We start from the raw sequence: 15,234 nt of genomic DNA on the forward strand, positions 1-15,234 counted from the left end.
GGGATAAGAGCACCTACCTCGGAGGGAGGTTGGGAGGATCCAATGAGATGCTTGTAAAATGCTTAGGCTATCTCCTGGTTTAGAAGAGACTTATTCCTACCATTGGACTCTTTGATCCTCAGGGAAATGATGGTCTAATTCCCATTTTGCAGCTAGAGAAACTGAGGCTAAAAGAGGCCTTCCCCCCCCAGTACAATGTTCACCATATGATCTGAATCATGGAGTCTGACCACAGAAAGGTGGCAGAGCTGGACCAGAGGAGCACCTTCCTCCTGGCTCTGCTAGAGTCTGATCCTCCTAAGGAAGTGTGGGTGCTCCCAGCATTCCCAGGGAGACACCAAACCAAGGCCAGGCTTGGAAAAGGAAGGAAGGGAAGAAAAGGGAGAGAGGCCAGCCCAGGCCCAGGGTCTGGGTCTGGCAGCAGCAGGGGAACAGGCCAGCTAGGCCAGGATGACAAGATCAGGGTTGTCTTCTGGGAGGCCTGGACCTTGACAGGTGGCCAGGCAAGGCTGGGAAAGCATGGGGGGCAAGGGAAAGAGAGGGTGTCTGAGGTGGAGTCACTAGGGGAGCCAGACTCGGAAGGAAAACAGGAGCCCAAGAGTGTTGACCAGGGCCTCCCCCCCAAAGCTCCAGCCTGGGGGGGGGGGGCAGTTTATGGAAGTTATGCTAAAATGTCCTGGAGAGCCAGGCTGGGTGAGGGAGGCCCCATGGCTGGGACCCAGCGGCCACATGGAAGGGCCTGTCCACTGCACACCCATAGGCTCCTCCTGGAGCCCGCCCAGGGAGGGATTTACACAGCGGTCTTTCCCGTCGGGGCCACTAGGTGGCACCAAAGCGCAGAGCTGAGTCCTAGTGAGGAAGACTCCTCAGCCCAGATTCAAATCCTACCAGCAGCATGACCCCGGGCCAGTCCCTTCTCCTCCTGCCTCAGTTTCCTCGTCTATAAAACAAGTCCCCAAGGATCTCCGCTGAGAATGAGGTGAGGGGCTCATCAGGGCCGGCTGACTGCCTGGGGCTGGGGCACAGCTCTGGCCACACTCAGACCCCCCCAGATACACAAACACACACACACACACACACACACACACACACACACACACACACACACTCGGCCCCCCCCCCCCAATGTGCCACTTCAGACAAGCTCCAGGCCTCCCTGAGTCAGCTCTTCCCCCTTGTCCAGCCACTGGGACCTCTGGATGCCCCCCACTGGTGATCACAGCCCCGAACCTTTCAGGGGAAAGGGCAGAGGCTCAAGCCCCCCTCACTGCACCAAGGACATGGCACGGACTGGGAGCTCAAGGTCACTGGGTAGTAAAGTGGGGGAACCTTGCAATGGTCCAGGTCCTCCAGCTTAGAGCTTGGGCCTCACAGATGCACACTCGCACGCCCTCCCCCCCAGCCTGGACCCTCCCCAGAGCCCATAGGCTCTGTAAGGGATGGGCCACCCTTCCTTCAGCCTCATGCTTCTGCTGAACCTTGGTGCACTATAGAGGCGGCTGTGGTCCCACCCCAAGACTGGCTACCAGCCCCAGGCACCCACTGCTTTTCAAATGACAGAAATTCAGTGACTCCTTCCCGGGACCAGCTCCTCAGTTATCCAGCAGTGTGGAGGGTGAGAAGCCGCTCGTGCTTGCCAGGCTGGGCCGGCCGGACCTCCAGCGGGCAGGTTGGGGACAATCCCGCACCTTGGAGGACAGGCCTGGGGTTCAGCCAGCACAGCTGGCTCAGTGTCTGGCTTAGGTTCCTCTGTATAAGCTGGCATCCTGGGCACTGCCTCTACCGCCCCCCTCCCCAAGGCTTGGCTCAAGAGACAGCTGCCATCCCCAAACCAGGGAGGATTAATATGGGTGAGGGAAAAAATCAAGACCACATTGTTAAAAATAAAGCATTTTCTTTACTTGTACCTTTAAGCAAAATAATCAGAACCTATTTACAGGAGGATTGCTGAACCCCAGTGATCCTGACACCCAAGACTCCCCTTTGGGCTCGGGCCACAAACTCCCCATTCCATCGATTGCTGATCAACCAAGAAAGGAAACAGTGATTTTTGGCAAACAAGAATCATGCTCCGGCCTGGAGACTGTCTACTTTGCATTTTGCAAGTCTTGTCAAATCTACCAGGGTGGGGTGGGAGAGAGCAGAGGGTGGGGGGTGCTGCACAGGACAGCCCCCTTTCCACAAAGCAGACCCTCCCTCCCCGGGTGGGCCCTGGGTAAAGTGGACACAGGTTCCCAGCCCGGGGACTCTGGGTCCAGGGATTTTCTCAATTAAAATGAGAGCCTCTCTCTTGGGGGAGGGGAGTGAAGGAACCTTCTCAGCCCATCCACAGCACAGGAGAGACCATGCTTGTCTCCTTCCCAGGTTGATCAGAACATACAAGTGCATACATGAAACACACTCACATGTACTGCACGCCCACCCCAGCCAGAAGAGGCTCCTCCCAACCTGGATCCTCTGGATGGGCAGATGGACAGAGGGACCCCAGCAGGGCAGACAAGCCAATCACCTTGGGGCTCAGGCAGAATCCTCATCCAATTCTAAATAAATTACAGGAAATAACTTACAAAGGCTTCGTACAGCTCTCCTGGGTTTCCAAAGGAGGCCATTGGCTCTAGCCATCCCAGGGCACAGACCCTCGACGGGGTGGGCAGCACGACAAGGCGATCCCGCTGAAGAAGCAGCGTCAGCCACCCCGCCAGTGTCCTGGTCCCTATTTTAAGAACGGAGGTGGCAAAGCCAAGAGTCTGACCAAATCCAAGGCCATCTCCTGTCTAAGAGGAGGGTTGGGGCTCGGGGCTATTGTACCTGTCGGTTCACACCAAGACCCTCTAATGTTCTCCTTATGGTGCACAAACAAAAACAAATAATAAATACAGATGTATTACGATAAAAAAATAACAGGACGGCCCCATCCGCCCAGTACATCTGAGAGACTGAGGGACGGACTGTTTTTAAATAAGACTTATATTATTTTCGGCTCCAGGGACTGGTCCAGTCCCTTCAGTTTGCAATAAATAGGTGTGGGGCCAGCCGTGTGGGGCCAGCCTTGCGGGGCCCCCCGACAGCCCAGGCGGTCGGCTCAGCTCCCGCAGAATTCCGTCAGTCCCTGAGTGACGACAACGATGGTGTTCCCTGGTGGTACCCCGATGCCCAGACCTCTTAGACCTTCACCATTTCCATGAGGGACGACTTAATGGCATCCTCCAGCAGCTGGTTGTCCGATAAGGGGGCGGACATCTCCGGACCGGACTCAGAGAGGCCAATGAGGGACTCCAGAAAGCAGGTGGCGTGGTCAGGGGAGGGGGAGAGGGCAGGCTGCAGCACAGACAGGCCGTCCCCATGGTCCACATCCTTGGGTGAGGGGTAGAGAGGGCCCAGGTTGTAGTCGCAAAAGGACTGGAAGAGATCCAGGGACTCAGAAGATGACAGGCTCAGGTCTGCATAGCTCTTACAACTGTCTGTGGGAGGAGGGAGGGGACGGCCCACGCCCATGGTCGGCCGGGCAGGGAGGTCATTCAGGTAGCAGAGGGCATCCTGGTTGGCATTCTCATCTAGGCAGTCAGAGACGATGCTGGCCACGTGGCCGGGGTAGCCGTCGGCAACCGTGCCAAAGAGATCCAAGGAGGGGAAGCTGCCCAGGTTATCCTGGCGAAGGGTGATGCCAGGGGGGATGCCCCCGTCCTCCTCCTCTGGGACATTGGAATCACTGAAATGCAGGATCCGGGCCAGGCCGTCATCATCCACTCCGGGCAGTGGCTCCTCAGAGAGGGCTGCCCTAAAGGGCAGCCCGTCTGAAGGATCCTCGCTGAGGGCCGAGGATGCCCCCGAGGAGTCCGTCGTGTCGCTACTACAGCTGCTCTCGCCCAGGAACTCCATGCCCAGGGAGAATGGGAAGGTCGGAGTGGGAGGAGGGACCTCCAGGTCATCAAAGGCAGCGGCGGTTAAGTCCGGCAGCGGCGGCTCTGGTTCAGAGCTAGAGCCCTCCTGGCGGCTCTCCAGTTCCAGCCTTGTGAGGGTGTGTAGGGCATGGGTCTGCACCCGGGCCTGGTTAAATTCCACCCGGCCCTCGGGGTTCCCACAGCCGTCCTTGGTGCAGCCACAGGGGAAGGATGTGTGGTCCATCTGCAGCCAAACCCAGGGAGAAGCAGTGAGGACAAGAACCCCAGCCTCCCAAGGCAACGGGCTCCACCCTGCCTCCTTCCCTCCCCAGGTACCCAGGGGCTCTGCCCTGCCCCCCACCAGCCACCCCAGGGGCCCACCTGGCATTTGATTCCAGCCACGCTGCAGCTGCAGGTCTCGGGGTCACAGACATCCTGACACTTGCAGCCACAGTCCTCGCGGGACAGCCGGATGGCCTGCAGCTCCTGCTTCTCCTCCCGGTCGATCCGCCTGACCCCCACGGCCCGGAGCAGCCTGCGCCGCTGGCGTGCTGAGTAGGGCTGCAGAAAGGCCCCGCTGTCCAGCTCCTCATCGGTCACCTCCACTTCGGCCTCCTCCCCAAGCAGCCGGCGTGTCTCCTCGGGCTCCTGAGACCCACCATCCTTCATCTGGAGGGGACGAGCGAAAGTTTGAGCGCAGGGAGACAACAGGAAGGACAGAGAAGACAGGGGATGGGGGATAGGAAAGACTGATGGGAAAAAGAAAAATTCTCATAGCCAGGCTCAAAAAATGATTTTCACGACTTCAAAGTCATCTAAAAAAGGCCAAGCGGCCCAAAGGTGAGCCTGGCGTCCAGTCGCGTGGAGAGAGAACCAGCAGGAAGGAAGCTGGAGCCTTGGCCCTTAGCGGGGGAGCGAGCTGCACAGCACAACACAGGGCGAGTGACCAACTGCTGGGAAATGCCCCTCGACACTGACTTTGGAAAAACCGTGACTGGCGTGGGATGTGTGCTGTGCCCATGTGTGTTTATACACATGTCCACGTGTCATCTCTGGCCCCCTACCTTCCACTTGAGGGCCTCCAGCTTCTCCTCCCGCAGCCTTGCACGCAGCTTCTCCTTCCTCAGGCAGGTCTGTTCTTCGTCAAACTCCTCCAGGGTGAACTGGCGCCAGGTGTGGTGGCGCCTCACCATGCCCAAGGTGCAGCCCCCCCGGCTGGGCACGCTGGTGAAGCCCTGGCATCTTGGGAAGTAGAAAACGGTGACTCCGGCAAAGGTCACACTTCCCGCTGGAGAGCGCCGGGCCTTCTTGAGGATGGACGGAGCTGGAGGAGAAAGAAGATGGTCAATGGTCCCAGCCCTCCTCTGCGAGACCTTCCCAATGACCTCCCAGCCCTTAGACCACCGAGAGAAGCCGCGGACAGGACAGGTCGCCCTCCTTGAGATGACCCTGTGGGGGATTTCCTCCCTCAGGTGCCCCGACAAGAGGGTCCTTTTTTGGCTGGATGTCTTCCATATTGGGGTCCTGCATTTCTATACTGAATCATTCCCTAAGCTCATCAGTCGCACCAGATCCCAAGGGGAAGAGCCCCCCCCCAAATCCGGCCTCAGTTTGCTCCCTCATCAAAGGGAGATGTGGTTGAGGCAGTGGCCGGGGAGGAAGGCACTGTGCTCAAGGGAGGGCTCTGGAGAGGGTTCAGGGGGTGGCAACACTCACCAGCGAGGTCCTGGGGCACAAAGGGAGCTGGCGGCGACTCCTCTTCAGAGTCCCAGTCGGAGGATTCGGAGGAGGTAGGGGAACAGGGGCGTGAGAAGGAGGACGAGACCGACGAGGCGGACGTGTCGTCGTCCAGCTGGTCAAACTTCCTCTTCAGAAGCCCACTCATCATGGCTCCTGCACCTGTAAGGACACGCGGAGCCGTGTGACTCTCGGCTGGCTCGCCACCTTGAGAACAACGGGGTGCAGCGGAGACCCTGAATCCCATCTCCCAGTCCAATGGGAATGAGCCAAAAGGTCCGAGTCAGATGGGGGCATTTGTGGGCAAAACAAGGCTCACCCCGACCTCAGGATCCTCACCAGCAGATGACGCAGATCCACCACCTTTGGCACTCTGGTCCTAGGTGTGACTGGTCATGCTTCTGGACACCATCCACCCCCAGAGTTCCCCAAAGCCACTGAGTAGAATTCAAGTGAGGTCTGCAGAGGAGGAGCGATCCCCAAGGTAAAAGCCCCCCACAAACCCACTGGGCAGTCACATATGCCAGGATGCCCCAGAAATCCCCCCAGCTAAGCCCAAGGAGGTGCCAGTCTGGGAATGACCTTCACCTCCACCTCTCCACCAACACATGGGGAGTCATCCTGATGGGGAGAGGGCCCCCCTTGTGCTCCACTCCAGGGATCAGTGCAAGCCTGTCCGGAGAGGATTCCTGGGAGGGGAGCCGGGCCTCGATTCAGTGGCCACATGGGGGGAGGAGAAGGGGGACAGAGAGAACTCTCCAGATACCCTGCAACCCTGGCAGTTAGATGCCCACCGTGTGCGTGTGTCTCTCTCACACACAGACACGCACTCACTATGTTGCTGGGCTGCCAGCCGCGCTAGCCAAGTTATTATTAGTAACCTCTCAGCAGCTCAGCAGAAGGCTGCGACAGCAGACTCGGAGGCAGAGCGAGGGGCAGGCCGGGCGGCTCCTCTGACTCAGCCCTGACGCTCCAGCCCCAGCCGCCCTCCCCGGACGCGGCCCCGGCTTCTCAGCCGACGCTTCTCAGATCCTAGTTTTGGGGCGCGGGCCGCCCCAGGGGGAGGAGTCTGGAGGAAGGATGAGGACTCTGCAGAGGGGCCTTCCCCAGACCCCAGGGACCCCAGGCGAGGGCAGCCTTCCTGAAAAGCTCCACCTCACAAATCCACAGGGCAGCGTGCCACCCTGGCATCCTCTCCCAAGACAAGGCCCGCTCTACTAAAATAATACCTTCCCCAGGGGCATCTGTTAAGAAGCACAAGACTGAGGGGAGCCCCAGTGGCACCCTAACTCCGTGTTACCATCATCCTCTGAGGGAATAGGTGGCCAGGAAGCAAGGGGTCTCTCAACCCATTTCAAGTGGCAAAGATGACGAGAAGGCCCACTCAATCTGGGAGATGAGTTCTAGGAAACCTTCCCAAGAGGGCGCCCCAAAGAGCAGCAGTCTTATGTTACAAGAAATACTGTGGCTCTGTGGGTGCCTCGGGTTAGGGATGCCATCCAGGGATGCACCCCGCGGCATCCAATCTCCCAGGGAATGATGGGAAGCTCCCTGACTCTTCCTCTCCTCCAGCTAGTTCACCAACTGGGAGACCATGTGAAATCTGGCTGTTGTGCTCAGGGGCTCTATCCCCGGCCCCCGGCCAGGCTACAACACTGGGCTTTGGCCAGCAGGCCCAGGGGGTGAGGACCCAGAGGGGCCGGCTTCAGGAAGGGAGCAGCTGCTGAGGAGACATCGCTCAGGGTGGACCACTGATTTCTGAAACACAGTAGACAACACAGGAAGCACCTGGGTGTGAAGGGGGCCAAGGGAGTCCATGGCCAGGCCTGCCACAATCTCAAGGCGCTAGAAGGGACCCTGGTCCACAAGCTGCCTCTCCTCTGCCTGTCCTTTCCCCAGGCTCCCAATTTCCAGCTTCCTGACCCAAGACTCAGCCGGGTGCCTCTGGAGAGAGCAGATCCCAGAGTTGGGGGGAGACACGGCTCCAGGACTTCCAATCAGGCCTCGGACATTTCCTGGCTGGGTGACCCTGGACATGTCACTTCACCTCGCCTGCCTCAGTCTGTCACATGAGCTGAAGGAGGAAATGGTGCACCTCCAGTGTCTCTGCCAAGAAAGGTCCCAAAGGGTCCCCGGAACATGACTGAAGCAACTGCCCCGCCTCCCGGCCTCTCCCCCCCTCCTCTCCTTCCCCCTTCATCTTTGGCTTCCAGGCACCCCCCCCTGCTGCCTGAGGTTCCACCTCCTCTGCCTCTGGCCACAACAGATGCGGAGGGGGCCTGGTCCAGGGCCCAACTCTCCCTCCACGTGTGCCAGGCTACCCACTTTCTGGAGCCCAGCCCTTTTCTGGCTGTCTCACGGACCCCCCCCCCAGCTGATCCACCGAGGGGGAGGTGAGGACGAAAGGAAAGTCTATGTCAAAGGGACGGGCACAGCTGTTTCCGGGGTGGCTTGTTCCCCTCAACGACCAAACCACAAACAACAACACCCTGAGCCCCTCTTCCCCTCCCCCACTCCTGGCCCAGCCGCAAGTCTCCTGGTCTGATATTCGACACTCAACCTAAGGGGAGGGTCCCCCGGCCAACCAAGAGCCCATCCATCTGCCAGGCTGAGGGGGGAGGGAGGGGTCCTCTGCCCTCTGGCTCTCCTGACCAAGAACCCAAACATGACTTCTGAGGGGCCCCTGCTGACCAGCAGCACCCAGGGACCCTCCCTCTGGCCTTCTCTGAATGGCCGGGGTCTCCCTGACTGGCCAAGTGGGAGGGGCCGGCAGGAGGAGCTGAAGAGGGCTAGGGATGTTGGCTGAGCAGGTGGCGACTTGGGGACCCAACAGGCTCAGGTTCAGGGAGCTGAAAGGAAGGGAAGAAAGATTTACGAAAGCACCTACTATGTGCAGGGCCCTGGCTGAGGGCATGAAGCACCTGTGGGGGGGGGGGGGGGGGCGAGGAAGCTACTGTGTGGGGGGAGATTATTGAGGACCTACTATGTGCAGGGCCCTGGCTGAGGGCATGAAACACCTGTGGGGGGATGAAGCACCTACTGTGTTCAGGGCCCTGGCTGAGGGCATGAAGCACCTGTGGGGGGGGGGGGGACAAGGCACCTACTGTGGGGGGAGTTATTGAGGACCTACTATGTGCAGAGCCCTGACTGAGGGCATGAAACACCTGTGGGGGGATGAAGCACCTACTGTTTTCAGGGCCCTGGCTGAGGACATGAAGCACCTGTGGGGGGGGGGGGTGGGGGGCGAGGAAGCTACTGTGTGGGGGGAGATTATTGAGGACCTACTATGTGCAGGGCCCTGGCTGAGGGCATGAAGCACCTGTGGGGGGTGAAGCACCTACTATGTGGGGGGGAGATTATTGAGGACCTGCTACGTGCAGGGCCCTGGCTAAGGGTATGTAGCACCTGTGGGGGGGATGAGGCACCTACTATGTGGGGGGAGATTATTGAGGACCTACTATGTGCAGGGCCCTGGCTGAGGGCATGAAACACCTGTGGGAGGATGAAGCACCTACTGTGTTCAGGGCCCTGGCTGAGGGCATGAAGCACCTGTGGGGGGGACAAGGCACCTACTATGTGGGGGGAGATTATTGAGGACCTACTATGTGCAGGGCCCTGAGGGCATGAAACACCTGTCGGGGGGATGAAGCACCTACTGTTTTCAGGGCCCTGGCTGAAGGCATGAAACACCTGTGGGGGGTGAAGCACCTACTATGTGGGGGGAGATTGTTGAGGACCTACTATGTGCAGGGCCCTGGCTGAGGGCATGAAGCACCTGTGGGGGGATGAGGCACCTACTATGTTCAGAGCCCTGGCTGAGGGCATGAAGCACCTGTGGGGGGGTGAAGCACCTACTATGTGGGGGGGAGATTATTGAGGACCTGCTACGTGCAGGGCCCTGGCTGAGGTCGTCAAATATCTACTCTGCAACACCCCCCGCCAGTTATTAAGCACCTACCATATGCGGGGTCCCTGCTGAGCTTGTTAAGTGCTCAACCTCTTCAGCGTTTCCTGGTTTCACCCCATGTCCTTGTCTTACCTTCCCCAGTCCCCAGTCCCCTTTCCATCCCTCCCCAAGGTGCCTCCTAAGCTGAGAGGCACCAAGATCCGAGAGTAATGGGGGGAAGGACCCCCGCTGGATCAGCTTCCTAAGTCACAGCACAATGACAAGAGGATAGACAGTGGAAAGCCCCAATGCCAGGCTGGCCTGGGGGGCCCTACTCCCCGGGACAGGCCGGGCCTGGCCAGAGCAGGACAGGTGATGGGAGGTAAGTGAAGAGCTCCGCCCAGAGTCCAGGCAGGATTCAGTTTCCACCTTTGGCCCAGGCCAAGGGGACTTGGCTAAACAAAATGTTCCCAGAGCTGCTTTTCACCCATTGTTCCTGTCATGGGTGCGGTTTATTGTGGAAAGCCTGAGAAGCTGGTCCTGGGCTCCCCCAGCGCGGGCATCAAAAAGATGGGGCTGCAGCCCCCAAGGTGGCCTGGCAGAGGTGCCTGGGCCGCGTCTCTGACCTCTAGAGCTAAGCCCCTGTTAGGCCTCCTCCTCATCCTGGCCCTAGCTCCCCAGGCCCTCTGTACCTGCAGGCACAGCCTACCCACCCAGCATCCTGGGGCTCCCCAGGGACTTCGTGCAAGACATCCTCCAGTCAAACCCCGATATTTGAAAGATGGAGAGTGGTATCCCAAGTGTCAGAGCTTTCCCGAGGCAGGTGGGATCTGAGGCAGGTGGGATCTGAACTCAGCTCTTGGGGGTCTGGCCCCACCACTTTCCCGCCTGCAGAAGGAGCTGATGCTTTCTGATTGTGGCTCCCCTCCCCCCATTCCCACTGGCAGCCCATCCCCCTCCTCCCCAGGGCCGGGCAGGAATTCCAGGAATTTGTCCTTTTAAACTTCCAAAGCTCCTTGTGTCCAAGGCCGGGGATCAGGAAGCCTCCAGCCCCTGGCCCTCACTGCCTGCAGTCAGCTGGCAGATGGGGGATTCGAGACCCCATTCTCAGAGGGGGCATCAGCCCTTCATGGAAGAAGGAGGAGGTCCCGCAGGAGAGAGGGGAAGAGGGCCGGCCCTCAGCGTGATTGGTGGGAAAAGGGAAAAAAGAAGAGGCCGGGAGAGGAAGGAAAAAAGCCAGGCAGAGAGGCAGACCCACACCCACCAAATTCACCAAATTCCAGAAACCTAGGGCCAGAGCTCCCTGGGACAAGGGCCCAGCCAGCCCTGAGGGCCCTCCGCCTAAGCACTTGGCCTCAGTTTCCCTGAGGCCACTGGGGACCCTCCATTCCCTCGGGATCTTCCCCCAAAGCTGCCTCCAAGCTGGCATGAGTGGAGAGAGAAGAGGGGGGCTGAGGCCCAGGAGCCCCCCAACACACACACACACACACATACACACACACACACACACACACACACACACACACACACACACATGCACACATGCACACTCTTCAGGACAAGGCCACTTCTCTTCTCCTGAAGGGGTCTGACCAGAGGTGCACCCAGCTTTCCTGGAGGCTCAGTTGCCCCAAATGCAAACGAATCCCCCAGTTCCTCTGTCAGCTGAGGGTCTCTGCCCTGCCTCCACCAGGAGCCGCTAATTCTGTTCTGATGGGGGGATCACTACCTTCCAGGGCCCCTCAAGCTGGCCCGGCTGGGACAGAGCTGGCCTCCTAAGAGGGGACCCCCAATCCCCACAGCCAGTGGGTCCAGAGCCTTGGCAGGGGAGGTCCCTGGGTCTCCTTCAGTCACAGCACCCGTGTCAGGGTCCGACTTGGGGGTCCAGACACACTCTGGCCTGGTCCCTCCTCCCCAGGCAACACGGGAGAAGGTGGCAGCCAGGAGGCCCCTGGGCCCCGTGTAAGGCCCACCTTGGGGAGCTGCAGGTGCCTAAGGGAGCTTTTCAAGTGAGTGCCCCCCACCCCCCCACCTGGCAGCTCCCTGCTCTGGGTTGGAGGCTCCAGGGCGTTTGCCGGTGGGATGTTGCCCCCCCCCCTGCGCACAACAGCGGGCTCCACACAGGGAAAGCCAACGTGCCGGGAGGGCTGGAGAAGCTGTGGCCAAGGCCCGGGTTCAAATCTCGGCCCTTTCTGCACTATGGGTGGGGGGGGGGCCGGCTCGGGGACCCAGTTCAAATCCAGCTCAGCCACCTCCGGCTGTGTGACCTTGGACAAGCCACCTTAACCCGGCCCTGGCCGCCGCCAAAACAACAACCAAGTCCTCCCGCCCCTTCAGCCCCCGGGAGCTAACCGGGCCCCGGCCCCCCATCTCCCTGGGTTCAAGGCCGCCTCCGGCGTGCCCGAGGGCGCCCCTCTCTGGCTCTGCTCTGGGAAACGGGGGACTCTCGGGGCCGCTAGGGGGCGCAGCGGAGAGCGGTCGGGAGGCCCGGGGTTCAAATCCGCCCTCAGCCACTTAGGAGCTGCCCAGCTGCGCGCCCCGGACAAGCCGCTGAGCCCCACTGCCGTGCAGACCCCCCACGCGGGGAGACCCCGAGCCCCCCTCGGTCGGCCGTGGGGGAGGAGGAGCCCGGAAGGGCCCCGCCGGCGGGCCCAGGGGCCCAGGCCGGGCCAGGAAGGGCTGCTGGCCTCGGCCCGGGCTCTGGCCGGGGCCTGGGGGCGCAGGTGGCCCGCGGCCCAGATCCCTGTCTTGGGGGGCTCCCGGTGCCCCGCCGCCCGCCCCCTCGGACCCGGGCTCCCCCGCCCCCCACCCGATCGGCTTGGCGCCCGCGGCCCGGGGGAAAGGGTCGCCCTCCCGCCCCCCAGCGCCCCTCGCGCTTCCGGGCGGGGGGGGGCAGGAAACTTGGGGGGGCGGGACCGGCGGGCTCGGGGGGGCCTCCCCTCTCCCTCCCCCCGCGGCGGCGAGTCGGGCTGGACTCACCTGCGGGGGCTCGCCTTCGGGGGGCGCGCGCCGGCGGGGGGCTCCGCTGCGGGGGGCTCCGCTGCGGGGGGCGCGCGCCGGCGGGGGGCTCCGCTGCGGGGGGCGCGCGCCGGCGGGGGGCTCCGCTGCGGGGGGCTCCGCTGCGGGGGGCGCGCGCCGGCGGGGGGCTCCGCTGCGGGGGGCGCGCGCCGGCGGGGGGCTCAGCTGCGGGGGGCTCCGCTGCGGGGGGCGCGCGCCGGCGGGGGGCTCCGCTGCGGGGGGGCGCGCGCCGGCGGGGGGCTCAGCTGCGGGGGGCGCTCCTGCGGCAATCCCGGAGAGCGGCCCGGAGGCGGCGGCGGACGCGGGCTGGGCTCGGGGCTCGGCAGCGCTGGGCAGGCCGCCGCCTCCCGCCGCCTCCCGCCGTCTGGCCGCCCGGCCCAGGCCGCCGCCGCTCCGCTGCGCCTCCGGCCCCGCCGGGCTCCTCCTCCCGCCGCCTCCGTCAGTGGAAAACTCCGGCTCTGACGCAGGCCCGGGCCGCCCCGCCGCCCCCCGCCCCGCCCGGCCCGCCCGGCCCGGCCCCGCCGCGGCGCCTGAGGCCGGCCCCGGGGTCTGCGCCCGCCCCGGCCCCGCCCCGCCCCGCCCCAGCCACGCCCCCGCCCGGCAGCCTCTCCGGGCTCCTCCGGCCACGCCCCGGCCACGCCCCCGCCCGGCAGCCTCTCCGGTCACGCCCCCGCCACGCCCCCGCCCGGCAGCCTCTCCGGCCACGCCCCGGCCACGCCCCCGCCCGGCAGCCTCTCCGGCCCCGCCCCGGCCACGCCCCCGCCCGGCAGCCTCTCCGGGCTCCTCCGGCCCCGCCCCGGCCACGCCCCCGCCCGGCAGCCTCTCCGGGCTCCTCCGGCCACGCCCCGGCCACGCCCCCTCCCGGCAGCCTCTCCCGGCTCCTCCGGCTTCGCCCCGGCCCCGCCCACGCCCCGCCCCGGCCCCGCCCGCTCCCCCTCCGCGGCTTTCCCTTCTGCCCCTCCCCCGCCACAGCTTCCTGCTCGCCCCTCCCCCACGTCACCCCCCTCCCCTTTCTCAGGAGAGGCGCCCTCCCCCCCAGAAACGGTGCCTGGGGCCGCCGGCGCGGAGCCTCTCCACCCTCCTCCTGGGGGTTTTCCGGGAAGCCTCCCCCCCCAAGGCTTGACCTCCCTGTGGGGAAGCTGAGGAGCCCGGGGGGCCCGGGGGTGGGGGCAGACCCCAGCCTCACGGCCCCCCGGCCTGTGGCCCACCGCACCCCGGCCAGGAGTGAGCACCTGCTCCGGGCCCCAACTCTCAGGAGCTGAGGCCTCTGAGAAGGGGTGCCTAGGCTTCTCTGGCCGGGGGTCCCCAAAAGGACTCCAAAGTCAAGACCCCGCCCCCCCAAGGAAGGCTGCTGGCCTAGCAGCCCCAGCCTGCCGGCGCCTGCCCTGCCGGGTTCTAGGTCTGCCCCCCGCCTGCCCCGGTTCCCAGTGGAACCCACCCGCCTCCTCTGCGCGGTGATCATCTCTGCCTCGGTGATCCAGCCCCAGCCCCAGCCTCGCGCCCCGCACCCGCCCACTGGGCACCCCTAGCCAGAGGTGCCCTGGCCTTCCGGACCTCGGAAACTTCATCGCCTAGAACTCTCAGTTCCAAAGGGAACTCCGGTTCTCCTCTGCAATCCTCCCCGCCCTTGGCTAGCACCCCTACTACCGGCAAGGGGTATGTGGGTGTTCGGGGACGGCCAGCACCTCTGGGGGAAGACTTGCCCAAGGCTTTGGGGGGCTGGGAGCGTCCGCTCCAAACAGCGGAGCACTTGCCCCTCCCCTGCCCGGCACCATGGCCCCAGAGGCGACTGAGGCCCTGCTCAGACCGCAAGGACATGGAAGCCAAGCGCTGCGTCCCCAGGCCGTCCCGGCTCAGCTTGGGTCCCGCCGCGCACCTGGAGGGCTGTAGCAGAGCGAGGCTGATGACTCCCGGAGGGATGCTAAGCCGCCCAGCGAAGGAGAGCCGAGCAGCGCGGAGAACCGCGGGCCTCGGGCCTCCGGATTACCTAGACTCCCCACTTTGGTGCAGCCCCCTTAAATCAACCTCGCCTTCTCCTTGGACTTTCCCTGCCCCACCTTGGCCTCCCCTCACGGAAACATTCCTTTTAGACCTGGAACCCTAACCAGAGCCATAGCTCTCTTGAAGGGGGGGCATGGAGTCCTTCCCTTAGGATTCCACTCATCCTGCTCATACCATCCCCCCTGGCCCTCACCATTCTCCATGAATTCTCTTGGGAAAATTGAATAGAAGCTCCTTGAGGGCAGGGACCGGCTTAGCTTCTGAATTTCCAGAGCTAGCATGTCCCACTTGGGGAGTAGGGGCTCACTAAGTGTGTTGTATTCATTCACTCATTTCTTTATCCGTTCTGAAGCAATGATTCTCATTGATTCAATGTTCGTCTCCTCAGGAGAAAAAAGACGCCCAAATAGTCTCTGGATGGAGACGGCCTGTAAGGAACGATGTGACTGTCCCAAAGGGGCTTGATGCAACATCCAAATGGGGCCTCCAAATAGATGACCATCCAAATTTGAGGTCAGAAGGATTCTAGACCTAGAATCTGGAAAGAAACAGAGCCAACCCATTAAAGAGAAGGCTCAGTGACTTGCCCAAAGGCACACGGTCAGCGATTTTTGAGGTGAGATTGAACCTCAGGGCTTTCGGACTCCTGTCCAGGGTCCTGTCCGGGAAACCACCTTTAGCTAGCAATCACTCTTCCCTAAAGGATCTGCC

The 15,234-nt window shown here is 62.5% G+C and overlaps 1 protein-coding gene across 2 annotated transcripts; it reads right to left on the minus strand.

Moving 5' to 3' along the window:
- Window positions 1-1,874: 1,874 nt before the first annotated feature.
- CSRNP1 (cysteine and serine rich nuclear protein 1) lies at window positions 1,875-12,524 on the minus strand. 2 transcript variants are annotated; one of them, XM_074199119.1, is made up of 5 exons: window positions 12,484-12,524; window positions 5,598-5,780; window positions 4,946-5,205; window positions 4,263-4,550; window positions 1,875-4,125 (listed from the first exon to the last, which is right to left on the minus strand). In XM_074199119.1, the coding sequence occupies exons 2-5, from the start codon at window positions 5,767-5,769 to the stop codon at window positions 3,163-3,165; spliced, it is 1,683 nt and encodes a 560-aa protein (XP_074055220.1). In that variant the 5' UTR covers window positions 5,770-5,780; window positions 12,484-12,524; the 3' UTR covers window positions 1,875-3,162. The 2 variants fall into 2 exon arrangements, with proteins under 2 accessions (XP_074055220.1, XP_074055218.1); XM_074199117.1 differs by lacking the exon at window positions 12,484-12,524 and having other exon boundaries at window positions 5,598-6,596.
- Between the last annotated feature and the right edge of the window lie 2,710 nt (window positions 12,525-15,234).

This window comes from Macrotis lagotis, chromosome 8 (genome assembly GCF_037893015.1).
Source record: "Macrotis lagotis isolate mMagLag1 chromosome 8, bilby.v1.9.chrom.fasta, whole genome shotgun sequence".
NCBI classification, from domain to species: domain Eukaryota; kingdom Metazoa; phylum Chordata; class Mammalia; order Peramelemorphia; family Peramelidae; genus Macrotis; species Macrotis lagotis.

Excerpts from the sequence above, each read along its gene's own strand:
- CSRNP1 (XM_074199117.1), bottom strand. The coding sequence starts at position 5,865 with ATGGGATTCAGGGTCTCCGCTGCACCCCGTTGTTCTCAAGGTGGCGAG. Across the intron at positions 5,206-5,597 it reads TGTGCCCCAGGACCTCGCTG|CTCCGTCCATCCTCAAGAAG; the intron begins GTGAGTGTTGCC and ends TTTCTCCTCCAG. Across the intron at positions 4,551-4,945 it reads TGGAGGCCCTCAAGTGGAAG|ATGAAGGATGGTGGGTCTCA; the intron begins GTAGGGGGCCAG and ends CGTCCCCTCCAG.